Below are 19,777 nucleotides of genomic sequence, written 5' to 3' on the forward strand. Positions count from 1 at the left end.
TTTAAAACGTTTCATTTATAAGGCTGAGCTCCAGTTGGATGTTACTAAACGAGGATAATCTCCAGTGCAGAAATTCAGTGATGATGTAATCATGAAAATAAAGAAAAATGAATGGAGGAAACGAATTATAGAGTTAAGTTTGTTAATGATTCTATATTTAATATTATCCGTTAATTTGGTGCATTTTTAAATTGTTGTTAATTGACACAATATTCACCCCTTTTTTCCTTGTCTCAATGTGTAAATTCTCACAAATATTATACAAATCAGGAACCTTCAGTTATATTTGCAACCTAAGGGAAAATATGCTTAGTACGGATAAGTTCTCCAACTCGTTTGAGAATTACCGAATTTTGCATTTTTAATATTTACAAATACTCGTAAATTACTGTGTACCAATATTTAGCATTTTCAAAAGTCATTTAACGAACAATGAAATCGGACAAGTTCTTCTTTCGAAGTAGTATTACGTATTAATCAGTGGGGGCAGAACCAAGGATCTCAGGCTCTGTTAGACCCCCAAAATTTTCATTGGAGGCTGGACTCTTCCCCGAATGATCGATCCATATTTTAATTGATTTGCACGTGCTACTGTTAATAGTTTCAAATAGTGTTGTAAATAGAAAAAAAACCGTTCGTTTTTTTTCAGAAATGTACGTTTTTTTTAGAAAAAAAACATTGCCTCTCGTTTTTTTTCTAAATTTCGTTTTTTTTCAAATAGTCATTTGTAATGTATCTTACGTCATTTAAGTCTGAAGTATTTTTATGTAGGTGTAATTACCATAAAATGCAACATAAATTAAACACTAGAAACTGATACGGTACAAATATTTTACAATTTATATGAGTAGTGTACCTACTAAGAATCAGAGTTTCTGTACTGTTTCACCAATATCTACGAAGAAATAAAAGTAGAAATGAACATTTTTTTTTCGTGAAAGTAGGCCTTTAATAAGTACGAAAATAATATAACGAACAGTATAAAACGCAAATAACTTGTCTAAAGGTAAAAACTAAAACTAATTTGCCTACTAATATTTTTTCTGAATATCATATATAAATAATTTGTCGACTTGATATATGATATGCATTGCTGGCTCTATCATATGTGCAACACGTGCATTTCCACGGGGCTGCAAAATCTGTCATAAGTATTTTATTTAAAATAAATATTTCTTGTTGGAGACAGACTTCATGATCATGGTAGCTAAATTTACTAAGCTGACCTTCTATTTGAATACTACATTCATAAATTATGTTTAGGTCTCATTAGTTTAAGTCTCATGATCAGTGCTAAAGCAAATGGTAAAATAAATCCCAGAATATACTGCTTGATTGTTGTCAAATACAGGAACTCAATTCTCGAATGCCTGCCCCCTTTGGTTAGTTAGCAGAGCTTCTCTTGTCTTTGTCGCAAATAGGATCGTTATCATTGAAGGTGGAAACACTTTTTTTTAAAAAAAATATCAGATGTAGAAGGAAAATCAAGAAATAAAGGTAAAAGAGCTAGTTGCACTATAATTGCAAACTGATATGTTGAGATTGAAACTCGATATTGAATTCTATAAAATGGATTACCATCTTTCAGATGTATTTGCTTTATCTTTCACTAACATAATAGATTAATATTTAAAGGAAAAAACAGACACAACAATATTGTATTTGTAGTAAGTATTTAAGCCTTTCTGAGTGCGGGTGTAGTTTCCCTCCCTTTCGTTGTTCATGCTAGAGTAGCATACTTAAAATCGTGACTTTTAAGATTTGTTCTTTCTGGAGAAAGAGGGAGGCGGCAAATTACATCATTGCGCGGGCGACAAATTGCCTAGGGCAGGCCCGATGATATGTACACTCATGTCCAAAATGATTGTTGCATATCTATAACTGTCTTCTTGTAAGAATATAATTTGTTAATGATTTTGCAGGGTACTTTTAATACTGATGCTGTGTGTATAATCTGAAAATGTATATTTATGATAAATTTCAAAGGAAAAGAATTATAAATACGAAAATGAGAAAGAGTAAAATAAAATGTTGCTAAATGGACAAGAAAGTTTCATTTTCGTTTTATTGTTCTTATTTACTGCTGTTTTGACATGAAATTTGCCACATACATGTCTTTTCCGATTATACACATACTAACATTATAAGAAATACTAGGCGGATTCGTTATCAAATTATATTCCTAGAACAACATATTTATAGACTTGGAACAATAATTTTGGACATGAGTGTACATACAAGACATGGATATAGGATAACATAATTTGAAGTAATGCAGGGTGTTTCAAAATGAATATTAGGGTTTTGAAACTTTATAGTATCTATTACAATTAACTTACAATTATAAGTATTATCAAATAAAAGAGCAACTCAAACAGTTTTGTACACACGCATGCCATGCATTGTTTCCTCTGTCTGCCGTTAGAAAGAGCAAGTAGCAAAGATGGAGACTAGAGACCAGACAGCTTTGTGTGTTTTATACTAATGCCACATTGACTTGATCCCTAGTCTTCCGTTGCAAGCGCTGCTATCGGCTGAAGGAATTCCACTCGCTTTTTCTCGCTTAGCAACAGCTGAACCCTTATTGACTCAACGCGTGGGTGGGTGAGGGTGTGAGCTTTAGTTCGCATTTTTGCCACGGCTCAAGACATTTTGGCAGCACAATAACCTTGCAAAGACTGAATCTGTAGTTACAGTGCAACCGTCTGTATGAATTGAATGTTTTGTGCCATATGGCGGAAAGTTTATGGGCCTTTCTCACCTATTGACTCAATGTGTGCCATGTGACGAATGAAGCTCACATCGAACACTTGAAGCAAAAACTGTTTGAGGTGTTTTTTTATTTGATGTATTTATAATTGTGCGTAAAATGTAATAAGTACTACGAAGACTTAATTCCCCGATATTCATTTTGAAACACCCTGAATTTCTCAGCATCAGTATTGGAACTAAGATGTAAAAAGGAGAGATTATGATTGTTTACAACAACGATATTATTATTAGTCAAGACTATAATTACTACAACAACACAAGTTAGTAGTCAAAAAAATGTAATTAAATGTACACTCGTAACCCTTTCGGACCCACATGGCCAAAGTGGCACATACGCGTGTGTAACTTTTTTAATCCGCCCCTGTATGGTCACTAATTAAGATATCGATATATATTGTTTTGCCAAATATGGTTGGTCCATAGTTTATCATTTTAGTTTCTTCTTCTTCTGTGTGTCGAATTTCCTTCTCAAATTTCACCCGTCAAAAATTCAAGAATTTTCGAATTTTCTTTATTACTTTTCCCCTGTAGCTTCATTCGTTGTAGAGAGACCTCCTTAAGACTTGTCAGATAGATACGTCGGATGGATACCTAATTGTTGACATCAATTGCATGGGCTTGCGCGCAGTGTTGCCAACTACGGAAATTAAAATCTCCTTAAATTTGGGCCAAAAATTCAAAATTTTTGTTATAAACCTACCTATACGTCCCAATGCAAGTCAACTTACGCCAGTCGAACATTTGTTCTTACTGAACAAACTCGGGTACATATCGTTACAGTGGAGTAATTAGGGGACGCACGAAAAATTCGGATTTAGGTTCTAACTTTTGATTTTCCCTACTTTTCTGTTTATCGAAATATATTTTTGGTAATTAAAAGCATTGTTTCTTAAATATCGCCATGATACTTGTAGGATATATTAGTAATGTACCAGTAATTATTTTAAGATAGTTTTCGTCTGTCTGGTAGCAGTGTTGCCAGCTACGGAAAATTTTAATTCAAGATGTTAGGGGAAAATTACTGTTTTGTCTACTATATCCCTCTTGTTGACTACATAGGAACAAAAGTACCAGTATCTGAAAGTCTTGTCTTTGCCCTTCACAACACAGTATAGAAAGTTTCAATATGATAGTTAGGGGAAGTACAGTTGAGGTTTACAGTAGACCTTGTTCTTTAAGTGGAAAGATAATTGATTTTTTTACGTAGACTGAAATATTTTTTAATGATCTGCTTACTTTATTGGATATCGTCACAATACTTGTAGGGTATATAATAGGGATACCAAAGTTTCTTTTAAGATAGTTTGTGTGTGACTGCTAGCATTGTTGCCAGCTACAGAAAATTTTAATTTCCGATTTTAGGAGGAAATTTTGGAAAAATTTCCTTTTTGTCTCTATTATTTCCCTCTTGTTGGCTACATTCGAACAAACGTACCACTGTCTGAAAGCCTCGTCCTTAGCCGACACAGCGCACCATAAAAAGTTTTGGTAGAATAATTAGGGGAAGTACAGTTGTGGCTTATAATAAACCATGTTCTGTAAATGGTAAGAAAATTGTGCATTTCTGAGTTAGAATGAGATTTTTTTTAAAATTTCATGTTTACTTTGTTAGATATCGCAATGATACTTGTAGGATACCTTCTTAGGGTACCAAGGTTTATAATCAGATAGTTTACGTATGTTTTATGGCAATGTTTCCAGCCAAAACAATTAATTCCCGATTGTAAGTGAAAAATTCGGCAAATTTCCCTTTCCCCTCTATTATTTCCCTCTTGCTCGCTACGTTGGAACAAATGTGCCACTACCTGAAAGCCTTCTCTTTAGCCTACAGAACACACCATAAAAAGTTTCAAATAGGATAATTAGAGAAGCTGTAGCGTCGGCATATCTGTTGATTTTTGCTTTTGAGGCGTAAAAAGTGTCAAAATTTCATGTGTATGGAAACAGATTTTTTTCTTTCTCTCTTTGAATGAAAGCCAGCGACTTCAGGTTTCACTGTACCTTGTCAACGCACCAAAGAATCTTTTTAGGTGAGTTAGACCCATATGACAACAGTGGTGCTAGATACAAAAAATCTTGAATTTCGGTTAGGGATTTTTTGTAAATTTTCACCCCTACATTTCCCTCAGTAATTTCCCACCCGCTCGCAACACTGCAATGTAACGTACACCAAAAAATAGCCACATTCCTTTTCTAAAAAACAAGGTCTTAACCATATCAATAGGGTAAATGGTTTTTGAGGAATACGTCACTAACTGACAAAGTATGAAAACGCCAAAAATGATCTGGGTCCGAAAGGAATAATCACACGATTTTGCTCGTATATGTACAAGGAAATAAACGATTTGTAAGTTACGAGGGCTTCGACTCAAGTTCTATTAATTATTTCAATAATCTTCAACATACATCAACAAATAATAGCTGCCAGAAAAAAAACAGACATTTGAAAAAAAACGTGAAAAAGAACGATGTTTTTTATTGAAAAAAAAACTTCACAGAAAAAAAACCGTTTTTTTACAACACTAGTTTCAAACCTCAGCGCAAGACTTTGTGTTTACTTGAAAATATCGTACTACATATACCGCATAATTTATCCGTTTATTATTTGATACGTATATATGTATAGTCATTTGAAGTAAGTTAACTTGTTTATAATCCCTCATTTGAGTTAATTATAAGATTATTTAAGTCCCCTGACTGTTATCTACTCATCGGGGCCTCTGGTGTCCGTATATTTTTTTTCTGGTATTGTGCTGTTTACTGTGAGTACAAGTATCCAAAGACTCCCTTTTGTCATTTCGTCAGCCAGCGTTTCTCCTCACTCCTGCACAAGAACACTTTTCGATTTGTTCTTTTAACAGGTGTGGCAACTTCATGCTGCTGTTCTAGCTACTCTACCAGGCGTAATTGATCTTGGAGCAGGCTTTAGTTGGGTTGCCTAACTCACGGACTTTGTACATCGAGAATTTCTGTGGCCCACTGTACATAAGACAAAAATCTATATATATTTAGAAAACAGGCTAAGGTGCTGTTAGTCTGGAAACAGTGTACTGTTCAACTTGGTCATCTGAAAGTGCACTATGGAGAATATAATCGCGAGTTATTTTCCTTTCCTAGTTCAAACTGGAATATTATGCACATCTGGGTATGGAAAATATCAAGAGAACATTTGAGCACGCCGTTAGTTTGTGAAATTTTGTGGTAGTAATAACTGGAAAAATGAGTCACACGGCCAACAAATTCGTCAAAAATCCCATTCGGCAGCTCCGCGCAACTGGTTAGGTGAGATAGTTGGATACGTGAGCACTACTTGAGTCGACACCGGTTTAATAAGAATTGCGATTTGAAGTGTGCAGTTTTCTGAGCGTGCGGAATAACCGGGAATGTTTCTTGAATCAGATTGTCACTTCTGACACACACACACACAAAAAAAAAGATAGCACCAGAGGTGATCAGTAGTATAGATAAACATATGGACGATTTTACCCCAATGGCCCCTCTCAGAACCGAGAGTCAATGACCTAGGGATCATTTAAATTTCTGCAATGGGTTCGTTGATCCACTCCCAAATTTTGGGACGGGTACATAGAACCACTCCCCTTAAATTGCGGATATTTTCAAAATTAAAAATTTGTTATGAGTTATGACAGTGGTAGCATGGCGATCAACATTTAGGAGAGTTTCCAAAACTATACCTTAGCCCGCAGGTGTTGCTGAGGTGGTGGGCTGTAGTAAGAATACTTCATCATGTCTTTCTTCTGCGAGGCAGCATTGCATTGCAATCTTAACCACAGTATCCAGAATGGTCAACACACATTGTGTTCTCATCTTGAACGATAGTGTGCTGTTGACAGTGACGTAACTAAAGGGGAGGGGCAAACAGAGTTTCTGCCCCGGGCGCCGGATTGAGGGGCGCAAAACTGGGCAAATATTCATTTTCACTATAAGGCAACGAAAAGAGTTTTAACAAACTAAAGATAATTAAAAAATACCTCAATAACTTATAACAGGACAATAACGACTCAGCAACTTAGGATCATATCCGGAGAGCATAAGTTAGCTTCAAAGCTATCTTTTGAGGACATTGTAAAAACCTTTGCAGCCAAAAGAGTCCGCAAAGGTAAATTTTAGTTCCTGTTTTTTGTGATTTCATTGAACTTACATCGATTTAAAAGACTTGCAAAATGTCCGAGTATAGGTCTAGTACCCGAGACAACAGTTTGACTGTTTGTCATAATTAAATATTCTATTCTAAAGCAACGGACTGTTTATTCATTCTACACATAAGCACATCCGAATATAATTGCAAAAACATTGTGAATTGCATTTATTATGATAAGACTGTACGAATATGTCGAGCATGCTACTCTCAAATTATTTGGCAATCAAATACTAATTAGTTGGTGTTTTATCTTGTACTAAAATTAAATAATGTACTTCAATTTTGAAATCAAGCTTTTTACCACTTGAAGAAAAAATAGAATAGAAGAATTACTGTGTGATGCCAATATCAGGTGTAGTCGGAGAGCGTTTTGGTTTAGTTGTTGGGGTGGGGGGCTCTAAGGCGAATTCTTGACGCGGGCGACAACTATCCTAGTTGCGTCGCTGACTGCGCTCAAAATATTGTACAAACCCTCCATGAGTTACGGTATGAAACCCTTTCTCATCTACCATATTCTCCTGACGTCTCTCCCGCCAACTACTGCTACTAATTCCGCTATCTCGATTATTTCTTGGCAGAGAAGAAGTCCCGGATGTCCTAGAGGTGCAACATTCAGTTGAGGACTTTCTCGCACAACAAACTTAGAGATTCCTTTTGTCTTGGAATCCAATCATTGGCTGAGTGATGGCAAAAGTTTGTGGACACAGCCGAAAACTACTTTCATTAACCAGGTATTTTTTTCATTATTTGTTTAGTTTGCCTGTGAAACACGGACATTTTAATCGCACCAACCAACATAATACTTGCTCACACTGCAGAGGACAAAGTTTCCGGATGATTGCACTTCTCTCATATCAATTTTGTATTGTGCAATGACCTTACTGCGGATTTCCTCTCTCTCGTAAAGAGCTCAAAGTACGAAGTGACAAAGCTGTGTGTTACGTATTGACGTTTTAGATATCGAGTTTATGAAGTATGACATATGTGGAAAATAGCCAAGGAATATTACGGATATTGTTATCGCTTACGTGCAAATATAGATAAACTTTCAACCTATAACATGGAGGTGTGGCTAAAAAAAATAAATAAAAAAAAACATTGAAGCCGATAAAAAATAATCAGGGTCACAAACTTTATTACTTTTGTAATAGTATTTAGCATCTCAGGCATATCCTTATCATTTATTTATATTTTGTACGTATAATCAGTTGCAAGAGAAATGACTAAAAAGAAAAAAAGAAAGTAAATATTAGTTATTCTTCCACTGGAATTCAACAACTTCATGGATTTCATGGATTACGATATATTTTCAAAGGCAAAAACTATATAAATGAAAGGGATTTAATAACTCTTGAACCACCCGACCGATCTCGATCAAATTTTCCACATAGATGAAGTTTGGGCCTGGGATGTTTTTATACTTTCACTTTGACGGTGGAACTTACGAGAGGGGAACATATTTGAAAATGCTCGATATTAGTATCGAATCCGTCGTTTTCAGGGTCACTGTGACGCAGTGACACTTGCAATGCCGTTTAAATCAAAATTCAGCCCCCATTAATCACCCCCCCCCCCTTAGGAGTACATGTAAAAATAATTGAAAATGACGATAGTAGTATCGAATTCAGTTTTTTTGGTCCCTAAGTTGATTGGTGACAGTTTTGGTGTCCCGAAGAACAGGCATTCTGGTAGTAGTAGTATTATAATTGTTTTTACGTGTGAAATGGCATAGTCAAAGCTTCAAGTTTCCCATTAACTTGACATAAAACGAAGCCACTGTCCAAACATCATTAAAATATTTTGCTAATCTGATCACTTCGCCAATCTATAAGGTGTTAAAAGCTCAACTAATTCTGTGTAAAGATCGTGTGTCTTTTGAGTTTTGATTCGAATGTCAATCATTTGCAGGCGTACTATGAAGCTCTGAGGCTGGGCCTACCCTGTTTTCTATCGTATATTTTCTTTATCATTGATTTCTTATAAAATAAAATCAATACTTCAACATTTCGATGTTTTCGGTAATATATATATATATATATATATATATATATATATATATATATATATATCTCAAACAATAAAAAATTGCCAAGGGACCGCGGTGATTTACTAGTAGAGCGTTCACCTCTAGTGCATGGGGTCACGTGTTCAAACCCTGCTCCCGCCAAGTGAACTTTGTGGTGGACAAACACCATATGCGTGGGTTTCCTTGGGGTTCTTCCGTTTCCTCCCACTTTCTTCATTCCACCATTTCATTCATTTCTCATCATCACCGTTTCCTTTAACCTAGCCGGCATAACTGTGGGACGTAAAACTCACAAACTTCATTTCATTTCAATAAAAAAATAATGCGATAAAATTTCTGTGAGTGTTTAAGCATTGAAGCTACCCTCTTAAATATGCCACTGCATAGAATACAATACTAAATATCTTGCGATGATTCAAAATGAATTTGCCTCTGAGCATTAACATTTCTAGTGGTCATTATCACGTAATGCATTAATTAAATGCAGTATTGCACTTACTTTAAAGTAGGAGACATAATTAACAAACGCTTATCCAATTATTTGACAGCTAACTGTAAGGATGTACTTTCTTTTTCTCTTCCTCCCTCCATTTTCAAATTTGCAGGAAATGAAAACATTAAGTGAGGAGGAAATTCCCCTCATTCCCTCTGCAAATTCCAGAGAGAAGAACATATGAACTGCACTTCAAAATATTTGTAGTGGAGTTAAATTGAAATATTAGCTTATCGGGCCTACCCTACTTGTGGGATTACGCCTCGCCACTGATCATTTGTCTCGTAAACTTCTTGCTCTGTCTGTATTTCCAACAAAGTCACTAGATGTACTTATTTCCTGCAGTACACTGATTAACTGCTTCTTGATATAAAAAGAATCGTCGTTCTTACAGAATACGACTGAAATCGACTTATATTTCGCCCACCACCGTGTTACTCCAAACGTCTGACGCCTTTTAACTATTTCGTGACTCGTATATTTCTTTTCATTTGTTTGCATCCAAACATTACCGGTATAAATTACATTGTAAACAATAACACACAATATTCTTGCCTTTATTAAGATCTACTTTCCTACTTGGGAACGTGCAGGTACCGCTTACGTTGAGTCTCCACGCTAGTACTCAGGGGGCGGATCCAGGACCGACTTCGGGGGGGGGGCGGTCCGTTGTCATACTGCTGCTTTAAAGGGCATCAAACTTTGGAATAGGTTTTATTTATATATATAAAATAAGAAAGTTTCCCTTTTCTGGGGGATTGATTGCCCCCTCTGGATCCGCCCCTGCTAGTACTGTAACTCTACCGCAGTCAAATAACGCAACTACAGAATGAGCCATACACCAGTCACAAGGCCACACGTGATAGTACTATATCATACCGAGTCGATTCATATCATTTAGGACATTTTGCAGTGCTGCCATCCGCTACGAAGGGAGCACGGCGACTTGACAGTTTATAGCCTTTCAATAATCTACACAAACATGCAATAACTGTTATTTGCCATTTATTATAAAGACGATTTTTTTTTTTTAGTTCAATACAACTATAAGCCTATTTTATTGTGACAAAGGAGCGCTATAAGAGGGTGGGCGCAGGCGGAAATTTCCGCCTTGCCAACCTGTCCAGTCCGACACTGAGTCGGAGTAGGTCACGGTACTGGTAGGTCAGAGTGGGTCGTGGGTGCAGTGAGTAACGGTGGGTTGGAGTCAGTGGATCATGGGTGAAGTTTTCATTGACCCACGATATCTCTGTGGTGTTCCTCGTCATAAACTTACCCAATTTGACTTAACAATTTACCAAAATCATGATTATTCTGACCTTTAGACTAACCAAAAAAAAAAAAAGAGAGAGAGAGAGAGAGAGAGAGAAAATTGTGTTTTTGTAGCCTATTTCTGTGTAAAATTTGGAAATTTATATTTAGACGTTTTGCTTTTCTCTATTTGTATTTTATATGTATAGGTATTACATGTTTTGTCTGTGGTTCCACATGAATCCTTCACAGTAATATATCACAGGTAACTCAATTTAAAATGTAATTCAAGTGTAATCAGTCATTTCTTAAATGTTCAAAATAAATAAATAAAGTACTCATTCATCGTGTGTTCTTAAATTCCGAAATCGTAAAGAGCATTAACAAAGTATTAATTTCTTTCCTTCATAATAATAATAATTTGTTATACGTAGGAACGCCGCACCGAAAACCTAATGTGGAGCTCTGTCGATCTTGAAACAATTAAGTTAGTCTTCTCCAGCGAGAACCGGGAAACAATTAAGTTAGTCTTTCTCCAGCGAGAACCGGGAAACAATTCCATCTTCCAAGTTTATCTTCCCTTCCTTTCATCCAGTGCGCGATCAACACGCTTACAGGCTAGATCCAACCAATTTCTTCCTCCCGGTCGCCGCAGGGACATAGATAACGAAAGAATTGGCAGTTAGGAAAAATGTGTGATTGCATTTTATGCAAAGCCAGGCGTCTAAATAGCTGTTCTGTGGTAGCAGCGGACACTACAAAGAACCAAACCAGAACACATGAACAGAGGATAACATCAAGCATTGTTACTTACGTTATGTTGCGATATCTCTTGTGGATATAAATCAGGATTGCGGACAGGGGAGTCATTTGCCCCCCCCCCCCGAGTTTGAGATTTATATAGATTTTATCAATAGAATAGTCGCAAAATAGAGAAAAACGCGAAATTTAACTTATTTCAAAGGGTCTTATCCCCCCAAACAAAATCTGACGCTTCTGGTTGCGGACACCACATTAAAATAGTTAAATTTGTGTTGAGTTGTTCCTAATTCATAAACAGGAATAAATGTTCACAACCATTAGTTTGTAAAATTATTTTTCTCCGTATCAATTTGGAAGGCAGTCATTTTTGTGACCGAGCCACCCCCGATCATTATTTTTATGGATACAAATATGGTACTGTAATACAAAGAAGAAACCTGGACATTAAGAAAATGCAATGAGAAACTACTAAATTGGTTGGTTTGGAATTGGTAACTTTCTCTTTTAGCGCTGTGGCTGTATAAGAAGTGAGTCTCGAACCCAAGACTCTCGTATTGAAGATAATAATGCTACGAGGAACCTCGAAAAAAAAAAAACTTCGAAATGTGTATGTTGAGAACAATGTAATCGTAGTTGCGTGGAATGGAAAATCAAAGAGGACATAAAGTATAAAAAAGAAAAGAAGAATATACTTAGAGATAATTTTTAATAAAGGTCATCACTAGTGAAGAAATTCTACTCTGAATAACTATTGGTAGATTGTGTGGAAGGACAAGGGGATAAAGAATAAGAATTTATGGGTACAATTACAGTCCATTATTTCTATAACAAGAGGAAGAAATTAGCTGAGAACCATTGCGTATGGGAACCTCTAAATTTGTTGCAAATGATCAACCTGTCCTAAAAGACAATTGTCACTGACGAAACAGCTTTAATTTGTTCGGAGGGGAAGGGCCATCAGAGGAGCAGAAAAGTTTATTTTTGGAGGGGAAACCCTTTACCGTTTCTTGTATACCAAAAATAATAGTATACTTGACTTACATTACAATACATGTCTGGGGGAGGGGCACGCGAAGTCAGCGGTAGACATTCGCCCTCTTGCTATCTCTCTAGTGTCGTCATTAATATGAACTGTGTTTAAAAGAAATAAGAATTGGAACACTGTCTCTTAATTCAAATACTAACCCTTTCATAATTACCCCATATTTTTGACACAAATTTAGACCTTCAAGCATAATATACCTTGTCAATTCTAACATGCTAGAGACATTAGTTACTGCGTCAAGGGAAAAATAAAAATTAGAATGTATAATTATTTCAAGTACATTCCAGCAACGATTTAATAATTTTGCATTAAAAAAGAAATATGAAAATTAGTGGCATGTGGAAACAAAGAAAATAAAATCTTTAGGCTTTACGTCCCACAGTTATGCCGGTTAGGCTAAAGGAGACGGTGATGATGAGAGAGATGACTGAAAGGGTGGAATGAAGAAAGTGGGAGGAAACGAAAAAAAATGAAATGAAATCTTTGAGTTTTACGTCCCACAGTTATGCCGGTTGGGCTAAAGGAGACGGTGATGATGAGTAATGAATGAAATGGTGGAATGAAGAAAGTGGGAGGAAACGGGAGAATCCCGAGAAAACCCACGCACGCGGTGTTTGTCCACCACAAAGTTCACTTGGCGGGGGCTGGGATCGAACCCGGGACCCCAAGCACCAGAGGTGAACGCTCTACCACTGAGCCACCGCGGCCCCGGGAGGAAACGAGAGAACCCCGAAAAAAACCACGAGCACGGTGTTTGTCCACCACAAAGTTCACACGGCGCGAGCTGGGATCGAACCAGGGACCCCCAAGCACCGGCGGTGAACGCTCTACGACTGAGCCACCGACCCCCCCCCCCTCACATGTGGAAACAGTCGGAACCTTTTACAGATGGAGCGAACACGATACCGTTCGCTCACAATAAAAGCTACAAACGGCATATAGGTGATAAAACTACTGCATAAAGAGTACGAAGTATAAAAGCCCTCCGCACTGGCAGTGCTTAAAGTGAGCCGGTTATGCATCCGAAAGTTAGAAAATAGGCCGGTATTGCATACCGGTAAAATAACTGATTTAAATTGTAGTTTGCGTGTACAAAAAATGTACCTTCTACGCGTGTTTAATCCTGAGCCGTATGTTGTCTTGGTTACGAAAAGAAAGGCGCAGTGCAGACTACAGAACTGTCAATTGACATCTTTTAAGATAACACAACGTGAAAAGAAGGAATATGGACCTTATAAGAAACTATGGTAGATACTGTGACTTAAGGGTCAGAAGGCAGATTGGTAAAAATAGTTTAAATATTCTATTCGTGTTCTAAAGTAGGCCTATGTACAGTCCGCAGCAAAAAACCTGCAACATGAGCATGTAAGTTTATTGTGAAAGGACGAAGTCTTTTGCTCCAAAATAAGTGTGCATGGGACGACGCCGAGGTTTCTCCTGGCGTGATTCGTGCCACTTAGACGTTACGTTGATTCCCTGCGCTGTTAGGCGTAGTTTCACAATATACTTATATGCTCATGTTGTAGCTTTTTTGCTACGGACTGTACAATGTGTTTTTTATATTTTTAGAGGTCCACACTTATGTAGAAATTAACAGAATTTTGCACTTTGAGCTGACAGAAAATTCATTTTTCACATCGTAAACTGGCTGCACAAAACATTTTTCTGTTCACTGGATTTATATTACGGTACGTGCTGGTAATTATTTATCGAATATTGTGATGATTAGCATAATTCAAAGTTTTCATATTATTGAATGGAATACAATACAATGAAATACAACGGAAAACAATATTCATTGATTTATAAATATCTATTTCTATTGGATTGATGATAGTGGGGAGCATAAACATTTACATATCAGTCCTCACTCACTCACTCTCTGTCTCTCTTTCTATAGATTTTTAAATTCGAAAATGGTGCAAAAATGTCAGGAGTAGAGATGCTATTTAGGGTTCTGTCAAAATTACTGCTAGGGATGGGCACTAGTCGAGCTAAAACTCGACTCATATCAAACTTGACTCAAATTCGAGTCGGATCAAATGTAATTTTTTCGAGTAGAGTTCCGAGGCGAGTCATTGGTTTTGAGATCAAGTTTCGAGTCGAGTCGAGTTTTATATATGGCTCTCTCGTTCAGCTCGTTTCGAAATCATGGCCTGATTAGCCTGGAAAGTGACAGCCATGAGAAATGTAAGCAGTAATGTGGAATACTTTTAGTGTTGCTCACGACAGGGGACACTGCTCACATCTCGTTTCGTCTCGATAACAAGAAGACAATAGCTTTTTATAATGAGGCAGCCTCAAATGTTGTGAGCATCAATATAAGTATATACTGTAGTTTTTACCATCAAAGCTGAGACCTGCACGGTTGAATTTTGAGCCCAAGCAGAAGCTCGACCGGGTTGTGATGTCAACCAATTCGGCTTAATTCAACTGAGCGAACAGCTCGAGCCAGCTCGGTTTGGATGAGCCATCGGCTCGGCTCAATTGTACAGATGGCTTGAACCGGCTTGGTTGTGATGAGCCACCAATTCGTTTTGACTCGGCTTGGGCGAGCCATTGGCTCGAACTGGCTCGGTTGAAATAGTCGATCGGCTCGATTCGACTCGGCTTGACTAACCCGATAGCGCGAGTCGGCTCGGTTGGTGTGAACCATCAGCTCGGTTAGGTTCTGCTCAGGTGGGCCATGAGCTCGAGCCGGCGCGGTTGGAATAAGCCATCGGCTCGAGCCGCCTCTGTTGGGTGAATTGTTGGATCGGCTCACTTCTCAGTTCGGCTCGATACTGAATGAGCTTTGAGCCGAGCCGTTGACAACCCTAAACCCGGGCCGAGCAGTTTTAAACATGTTTGGCCTGCACCCTATCACTTTTAATAATTTCAGGCTCGAGCCCGAGTATTTGCTTCTCCGGAACTCAAATCCAGAAACTCGTGAATGATGTCCTTGCCTCCTAGACTTCAGGACTAGCGATGTCGGCAGTCAACTCGTTTTTAGTATTCAGATACAAACCACCTATCTTTCATGTTTATACACGGTGTAATAATAATAATAATAATAATAATAATAATAATAATAATAATAATAATAATAATAATAATTATAGATTAGTAAATTGTATCATTGATAATAGAATATTTATATTGTCTATGTTGGATACTTGAAGAGAGTACTTAAAACTACACACAGAATTTGGCTCGACTCGACTCGAAGCTCGAGTGAGTTGGAGGAAATTTTTCGAGCCGAGTTCTCGAGTCGAGCTCAAAGATCTGTTTCGAGTCGAGTCGAATTTCGAAGAAAACTCGCTCGTGCCTATCCCTAATTACTGCTCTAAGTGGTCATATTTGTTCCATACCGTCACCTCATCTGATGTCACTTTAAGCACTGCGCACTGGTCTAGTGGGTGTTTTTGGTGCACGTAACACCGGGTTCGATTTCCGATGACAGAGGAACAAAAACTTAAATATCAAAGCTTACTCACTTATCACTGTAATCTTCTCACTTGTTAATGTACTGGGTTTTAATTACATTGAATATTAGATAAAATGATATTTCAATAAATTGAAGAACTACATATAAGAAAATTTTAGAATTTATGACAGCTGAAGAAATGAAAAAATAGTCATATACCATTTTACTAGCTACGTCTATGCTTGATGAAGAACACTTACAATTTTGCTATCCCAGCCTTCCTCACCGCCGAGCTTACTGCTTTCACGGCCGATTGAATGCTGTTAAGTAACTGAGTGAGATCACCTGTAGCATTAGGAATTTTTTTCTGCTCCGCTAGAACAAACCGAGTCAGCGTCATGCAGTTTGTGTCCATTACACGTTCAGTGGACGTCATACTGATTTCTATTAACTCTAAACTTCACTAAGTAATAAAGTTAAAAGATCGGAAATGTTCTGTGAATCCCTAAGCACGTTTGAACACACTATACACTCACGCAGCTATCCTTCCTGCGTTGCCACTCGAGGACTGTCTGGTGTCTGTATGAAATGAACTGTTGCTTCCTCGTCACGCCGGTAGTCTTTTTTTTCTTTCTGTTTTTTCCGTCATCGATGACCTTTGAGTTGGAGTTATCATTTGCCGGAGAGAGCGTCCATAGCAACAACTCGAGTTTGTTTAATGAAATCCGTAAATTTCCATACGTGTGGCTATGAAAAATTCAGTAGAATCTTTCGACAGCACACTTTATATATACTTTAAACTGTCACACTCACACACACATTCATATATATATGAATGTGTGTGTGAGTGTGACAGTTTAAGTCTCTCGAGAGCAACAATAAAACTGGTTGATGTAACATTACATTATTATTTTTTTTTTTTATTTTTTTCTACAGTTACCATAGCTCGTCTGTAAAGAACAGCTATCTCCATTTAAAAGGTACTTGGCACGTGGACCTCTTGAATAGCTGCGGGCAAAGTTCCTGATTAGTCTACCAAAGAATAGGCTTATTTTTAATATCGCTGATAGTGAGTGGAATAAGGATTAACTTGATTTCTCTACTTGATCTTGATTTTTCTACTTGATTGTTGTTCGTGAATGTTTCACGAAAAAAAAAAAAAAAAATTCTACATTCTACATGGTTTTATTTGTCTGACCCGTAGCTACGAGCAAGCGCGTCTCGTACATGACTCGTGAGTTCGCTTTCATTGAGTGTGGTCAGAGTCTTAAAACTCTGCTCGCACTCCAATGCCTCATATATAAACCTGAGTAACGTTCGGATCAGGAGCTGCTCTAGAGTTCTAGAAGAGGGAAGTCATCTCAACAGTCGCAGCTTTGCCCCCCTGTTTTAGGACCTTCCAGTGATTTTCACTTTGAAGGCATAACAACGAACTCACATTGCATAATTATATAGCCAGTATACAGAGGTCGACAGAAGTATTCAAATAGTGTAATATTTTACATTGTATATGCTACAAACAATGCAATATTTACTCAGTAGTGTTGAATATGTAAACACATAAACGTTACCATTGTGTGTCTCCGAAATTATATATAAAATATCGTAATGCATGTACAGTATGTAGTACATAATCTATACTGTGTTAAATTTTACTGTAATTTTATCCTGCGGTACCACTTAGAGGCAGGGGTAAAAGTGTATCTGAAAAGGTAGGGGGACGCATGATGTCACACAGTGCCCCTTGTCTATCTTTGCCCATTGTAATTTTTTTAGGAAGTGGGGTGATGCCATCGATATTCTATGGAAGTGGGGGACGACGTTCCCCCGCATTCCCCCACACGTTTACCTCTGCTTAGGGGAAAACAAGTTTTCGAATGCACCCAAACGAGTAGAGAATCACATGATTGGATGCAAGCTTTATGTCTCTACCACACACCTGTTGTATTCATACTGTGCCCAGGGCCGGCGCGAGGGGGGTCGAAGCGTGCCACCGCCCAGGGCGGCACGTCTAGTGGGCGGCAAAATTTGGAAAAGAAAAGAATAGTATAAAAATATAATGGTTCGTAATAGGCCCACATGGAAAAATAAAATTTTGTTCACCTGAGAATGTAATTAAACTTAATTCACTCACATTCAGGAAAATATTCACTCAGGAAATTCAAATCATTCCCCCTCATTTTTAATGATCAAACTACTAGCTACATGTATCTCGTTTAAGATTTCCCTTGCAACGGCGTAGATAAGATTTTCAAATAGGGCGGATAAGATTATCAAGTGTCTTTATATTGCTGCTAAATTTTTAATTTCTGTTAGCTTTTATTGTTTTTCTATATATTGTTCTTATCTGTTTTACTTTATTTATTCTTTTATTTTCTTTTTCATTTCTCCTTTTATTTAGCAGCACTTTTGTTTATTGCGCTCTAATCTTTTAACCTGTTTCTCTTTACATGTTTTATTCGCGAGCAACCGTTTAAATCGTGACGGGGACATATAGCCTTGATGCTGACGTTCCCATTAAATCCCCTATTCAATCAATCAATCAATGAAGTGTCTTATATATATATATATATATATATATATATATATATATATATATATATATATATAGATAGATAGATAGATAGATAGATAGATAGATAGATAGATAGATAGAAAGATAGATAGATAGATAGATATTTTCACAAAAGCGACACTGACCGAAGCTTAAAACCCACTTTATTATAAATTATAATTTGTAACATCCTTTTTCAGACTTCGAAAATAAATGAAAATACAGATATAATGAAAATACAGATGAAAATACAGTTACAGTTACAAATTATAATTTAAAATAAAGTGGGTTTTAAAGCTTTGGTCAGTGTCTCTTTTGTTAAAACAATCAATCCAAAGCCATGAATAATCTTACTATATATATTCTATTCAGCAATATTCTAACGCTCCACTACAAGTATGCAAAAGGTGCAATCCCACTTGAGACAGGAGGTTCTAGCCTACAACACCTAGAGACATTTAGGTTCTAGCAGCGAGTTTTTAACCAATTTACAAATTCTTCATATCTTATCAACAATATATATTTTAGAGAACACGTTATATATAATTGTTTTAAATTTAAGCAATATAAGATTGACAGTGTCATGGCCGAACACATTAAAAGAACCATGTAACGACAAAATAAATACCACCATTACTAAGGAAAAGATGTTCAAAATGAAATTATTCCAATTCTTAGTGAGTGAATTGAAAGTAAAATACTGTCTTTGTTGAGAGCTGCAACATATTATAGTATAATACTAAACTCTACACCATTATATCTGGTACAGAGCAAATGACAACAATCGTTTCGTACAAATTACATACAGTAATGAAGAGTGCTTTGTAAAAATTTGCGAACACTTTCTTGGTTTCGTACCAATAACAGACACCACTGGTCTAAGACTGGCAGAAGTAATAATTAAACAGCTAAAGGAAATGAACTTCCTATCGAAGACAAGAAGGGTCAAAGATGTGACAATGGTTCCAATATGAAAAGCAAACATTCAGGTATTCAGAAGAGAATATTAAAATAAATTCCCAAGCCTTTTATATTCCTTTACTAAACTTTGTTGTTAACAATGCAACCAGAACACCTCAGTCCACCGTTTCATTTTTTATATAGATAAAAAAAAAGTTTATGACTCCTTTTCTGCTTCAGTTCAATGTTGGGCCATATTAAAGGAACATATTAGCAGCCTCACTTTAAAACTATTCAACACCACACGGTGGGAGAGCCGAATTGATGCTCTAACTCTACTTAGATATCAAATAGGAGAGGTTTATGATGCCTTACTTCAAATAAGTAATGACAATAGAACAAACAG

General features: G+C 36.9%; 1 protein-coding gene across 1 annotated transcript in view; it reads right to left on the reverse strand.

Moving 5' to 3' along the window:
* The window catches only part of fbp (fructose-1,6-bisphosphatase), a 66,061-nt gene extending 49,536 nt beyond the window's left edge, over window positions 1-16,525 (reverse strand). Inside the window, exon 1 of the mRNA XM_081734094.1 lies at window positions 16,178-16,525. Coding sequence (XP_081590220.1) covers window positions 16,178-16,353 — 176 coding nt within the window. The 5' untranslated portion in view covers window positions 16,354-16,525. The remainder of the gene's footprint in view (window positions 1-16,177) is intronic.
* Window positions 16,526-19,777: the final 3,252 nt, after the last annotated feature.

Source organism: Thermobia domestica, chromosome 12 (genome assembly GCF_964235325.1).
Source record: "Thermobia domestica chromosome 12, izTheDome1.hap1.1, whole genome shotgun sequence".
Taxonomy (NCBI): Eukaryota; Metazoa; Arthropoda; class Insecta; order Zygentoma; family Lepismatidae; genus Thermobia; species Thermobia domestica.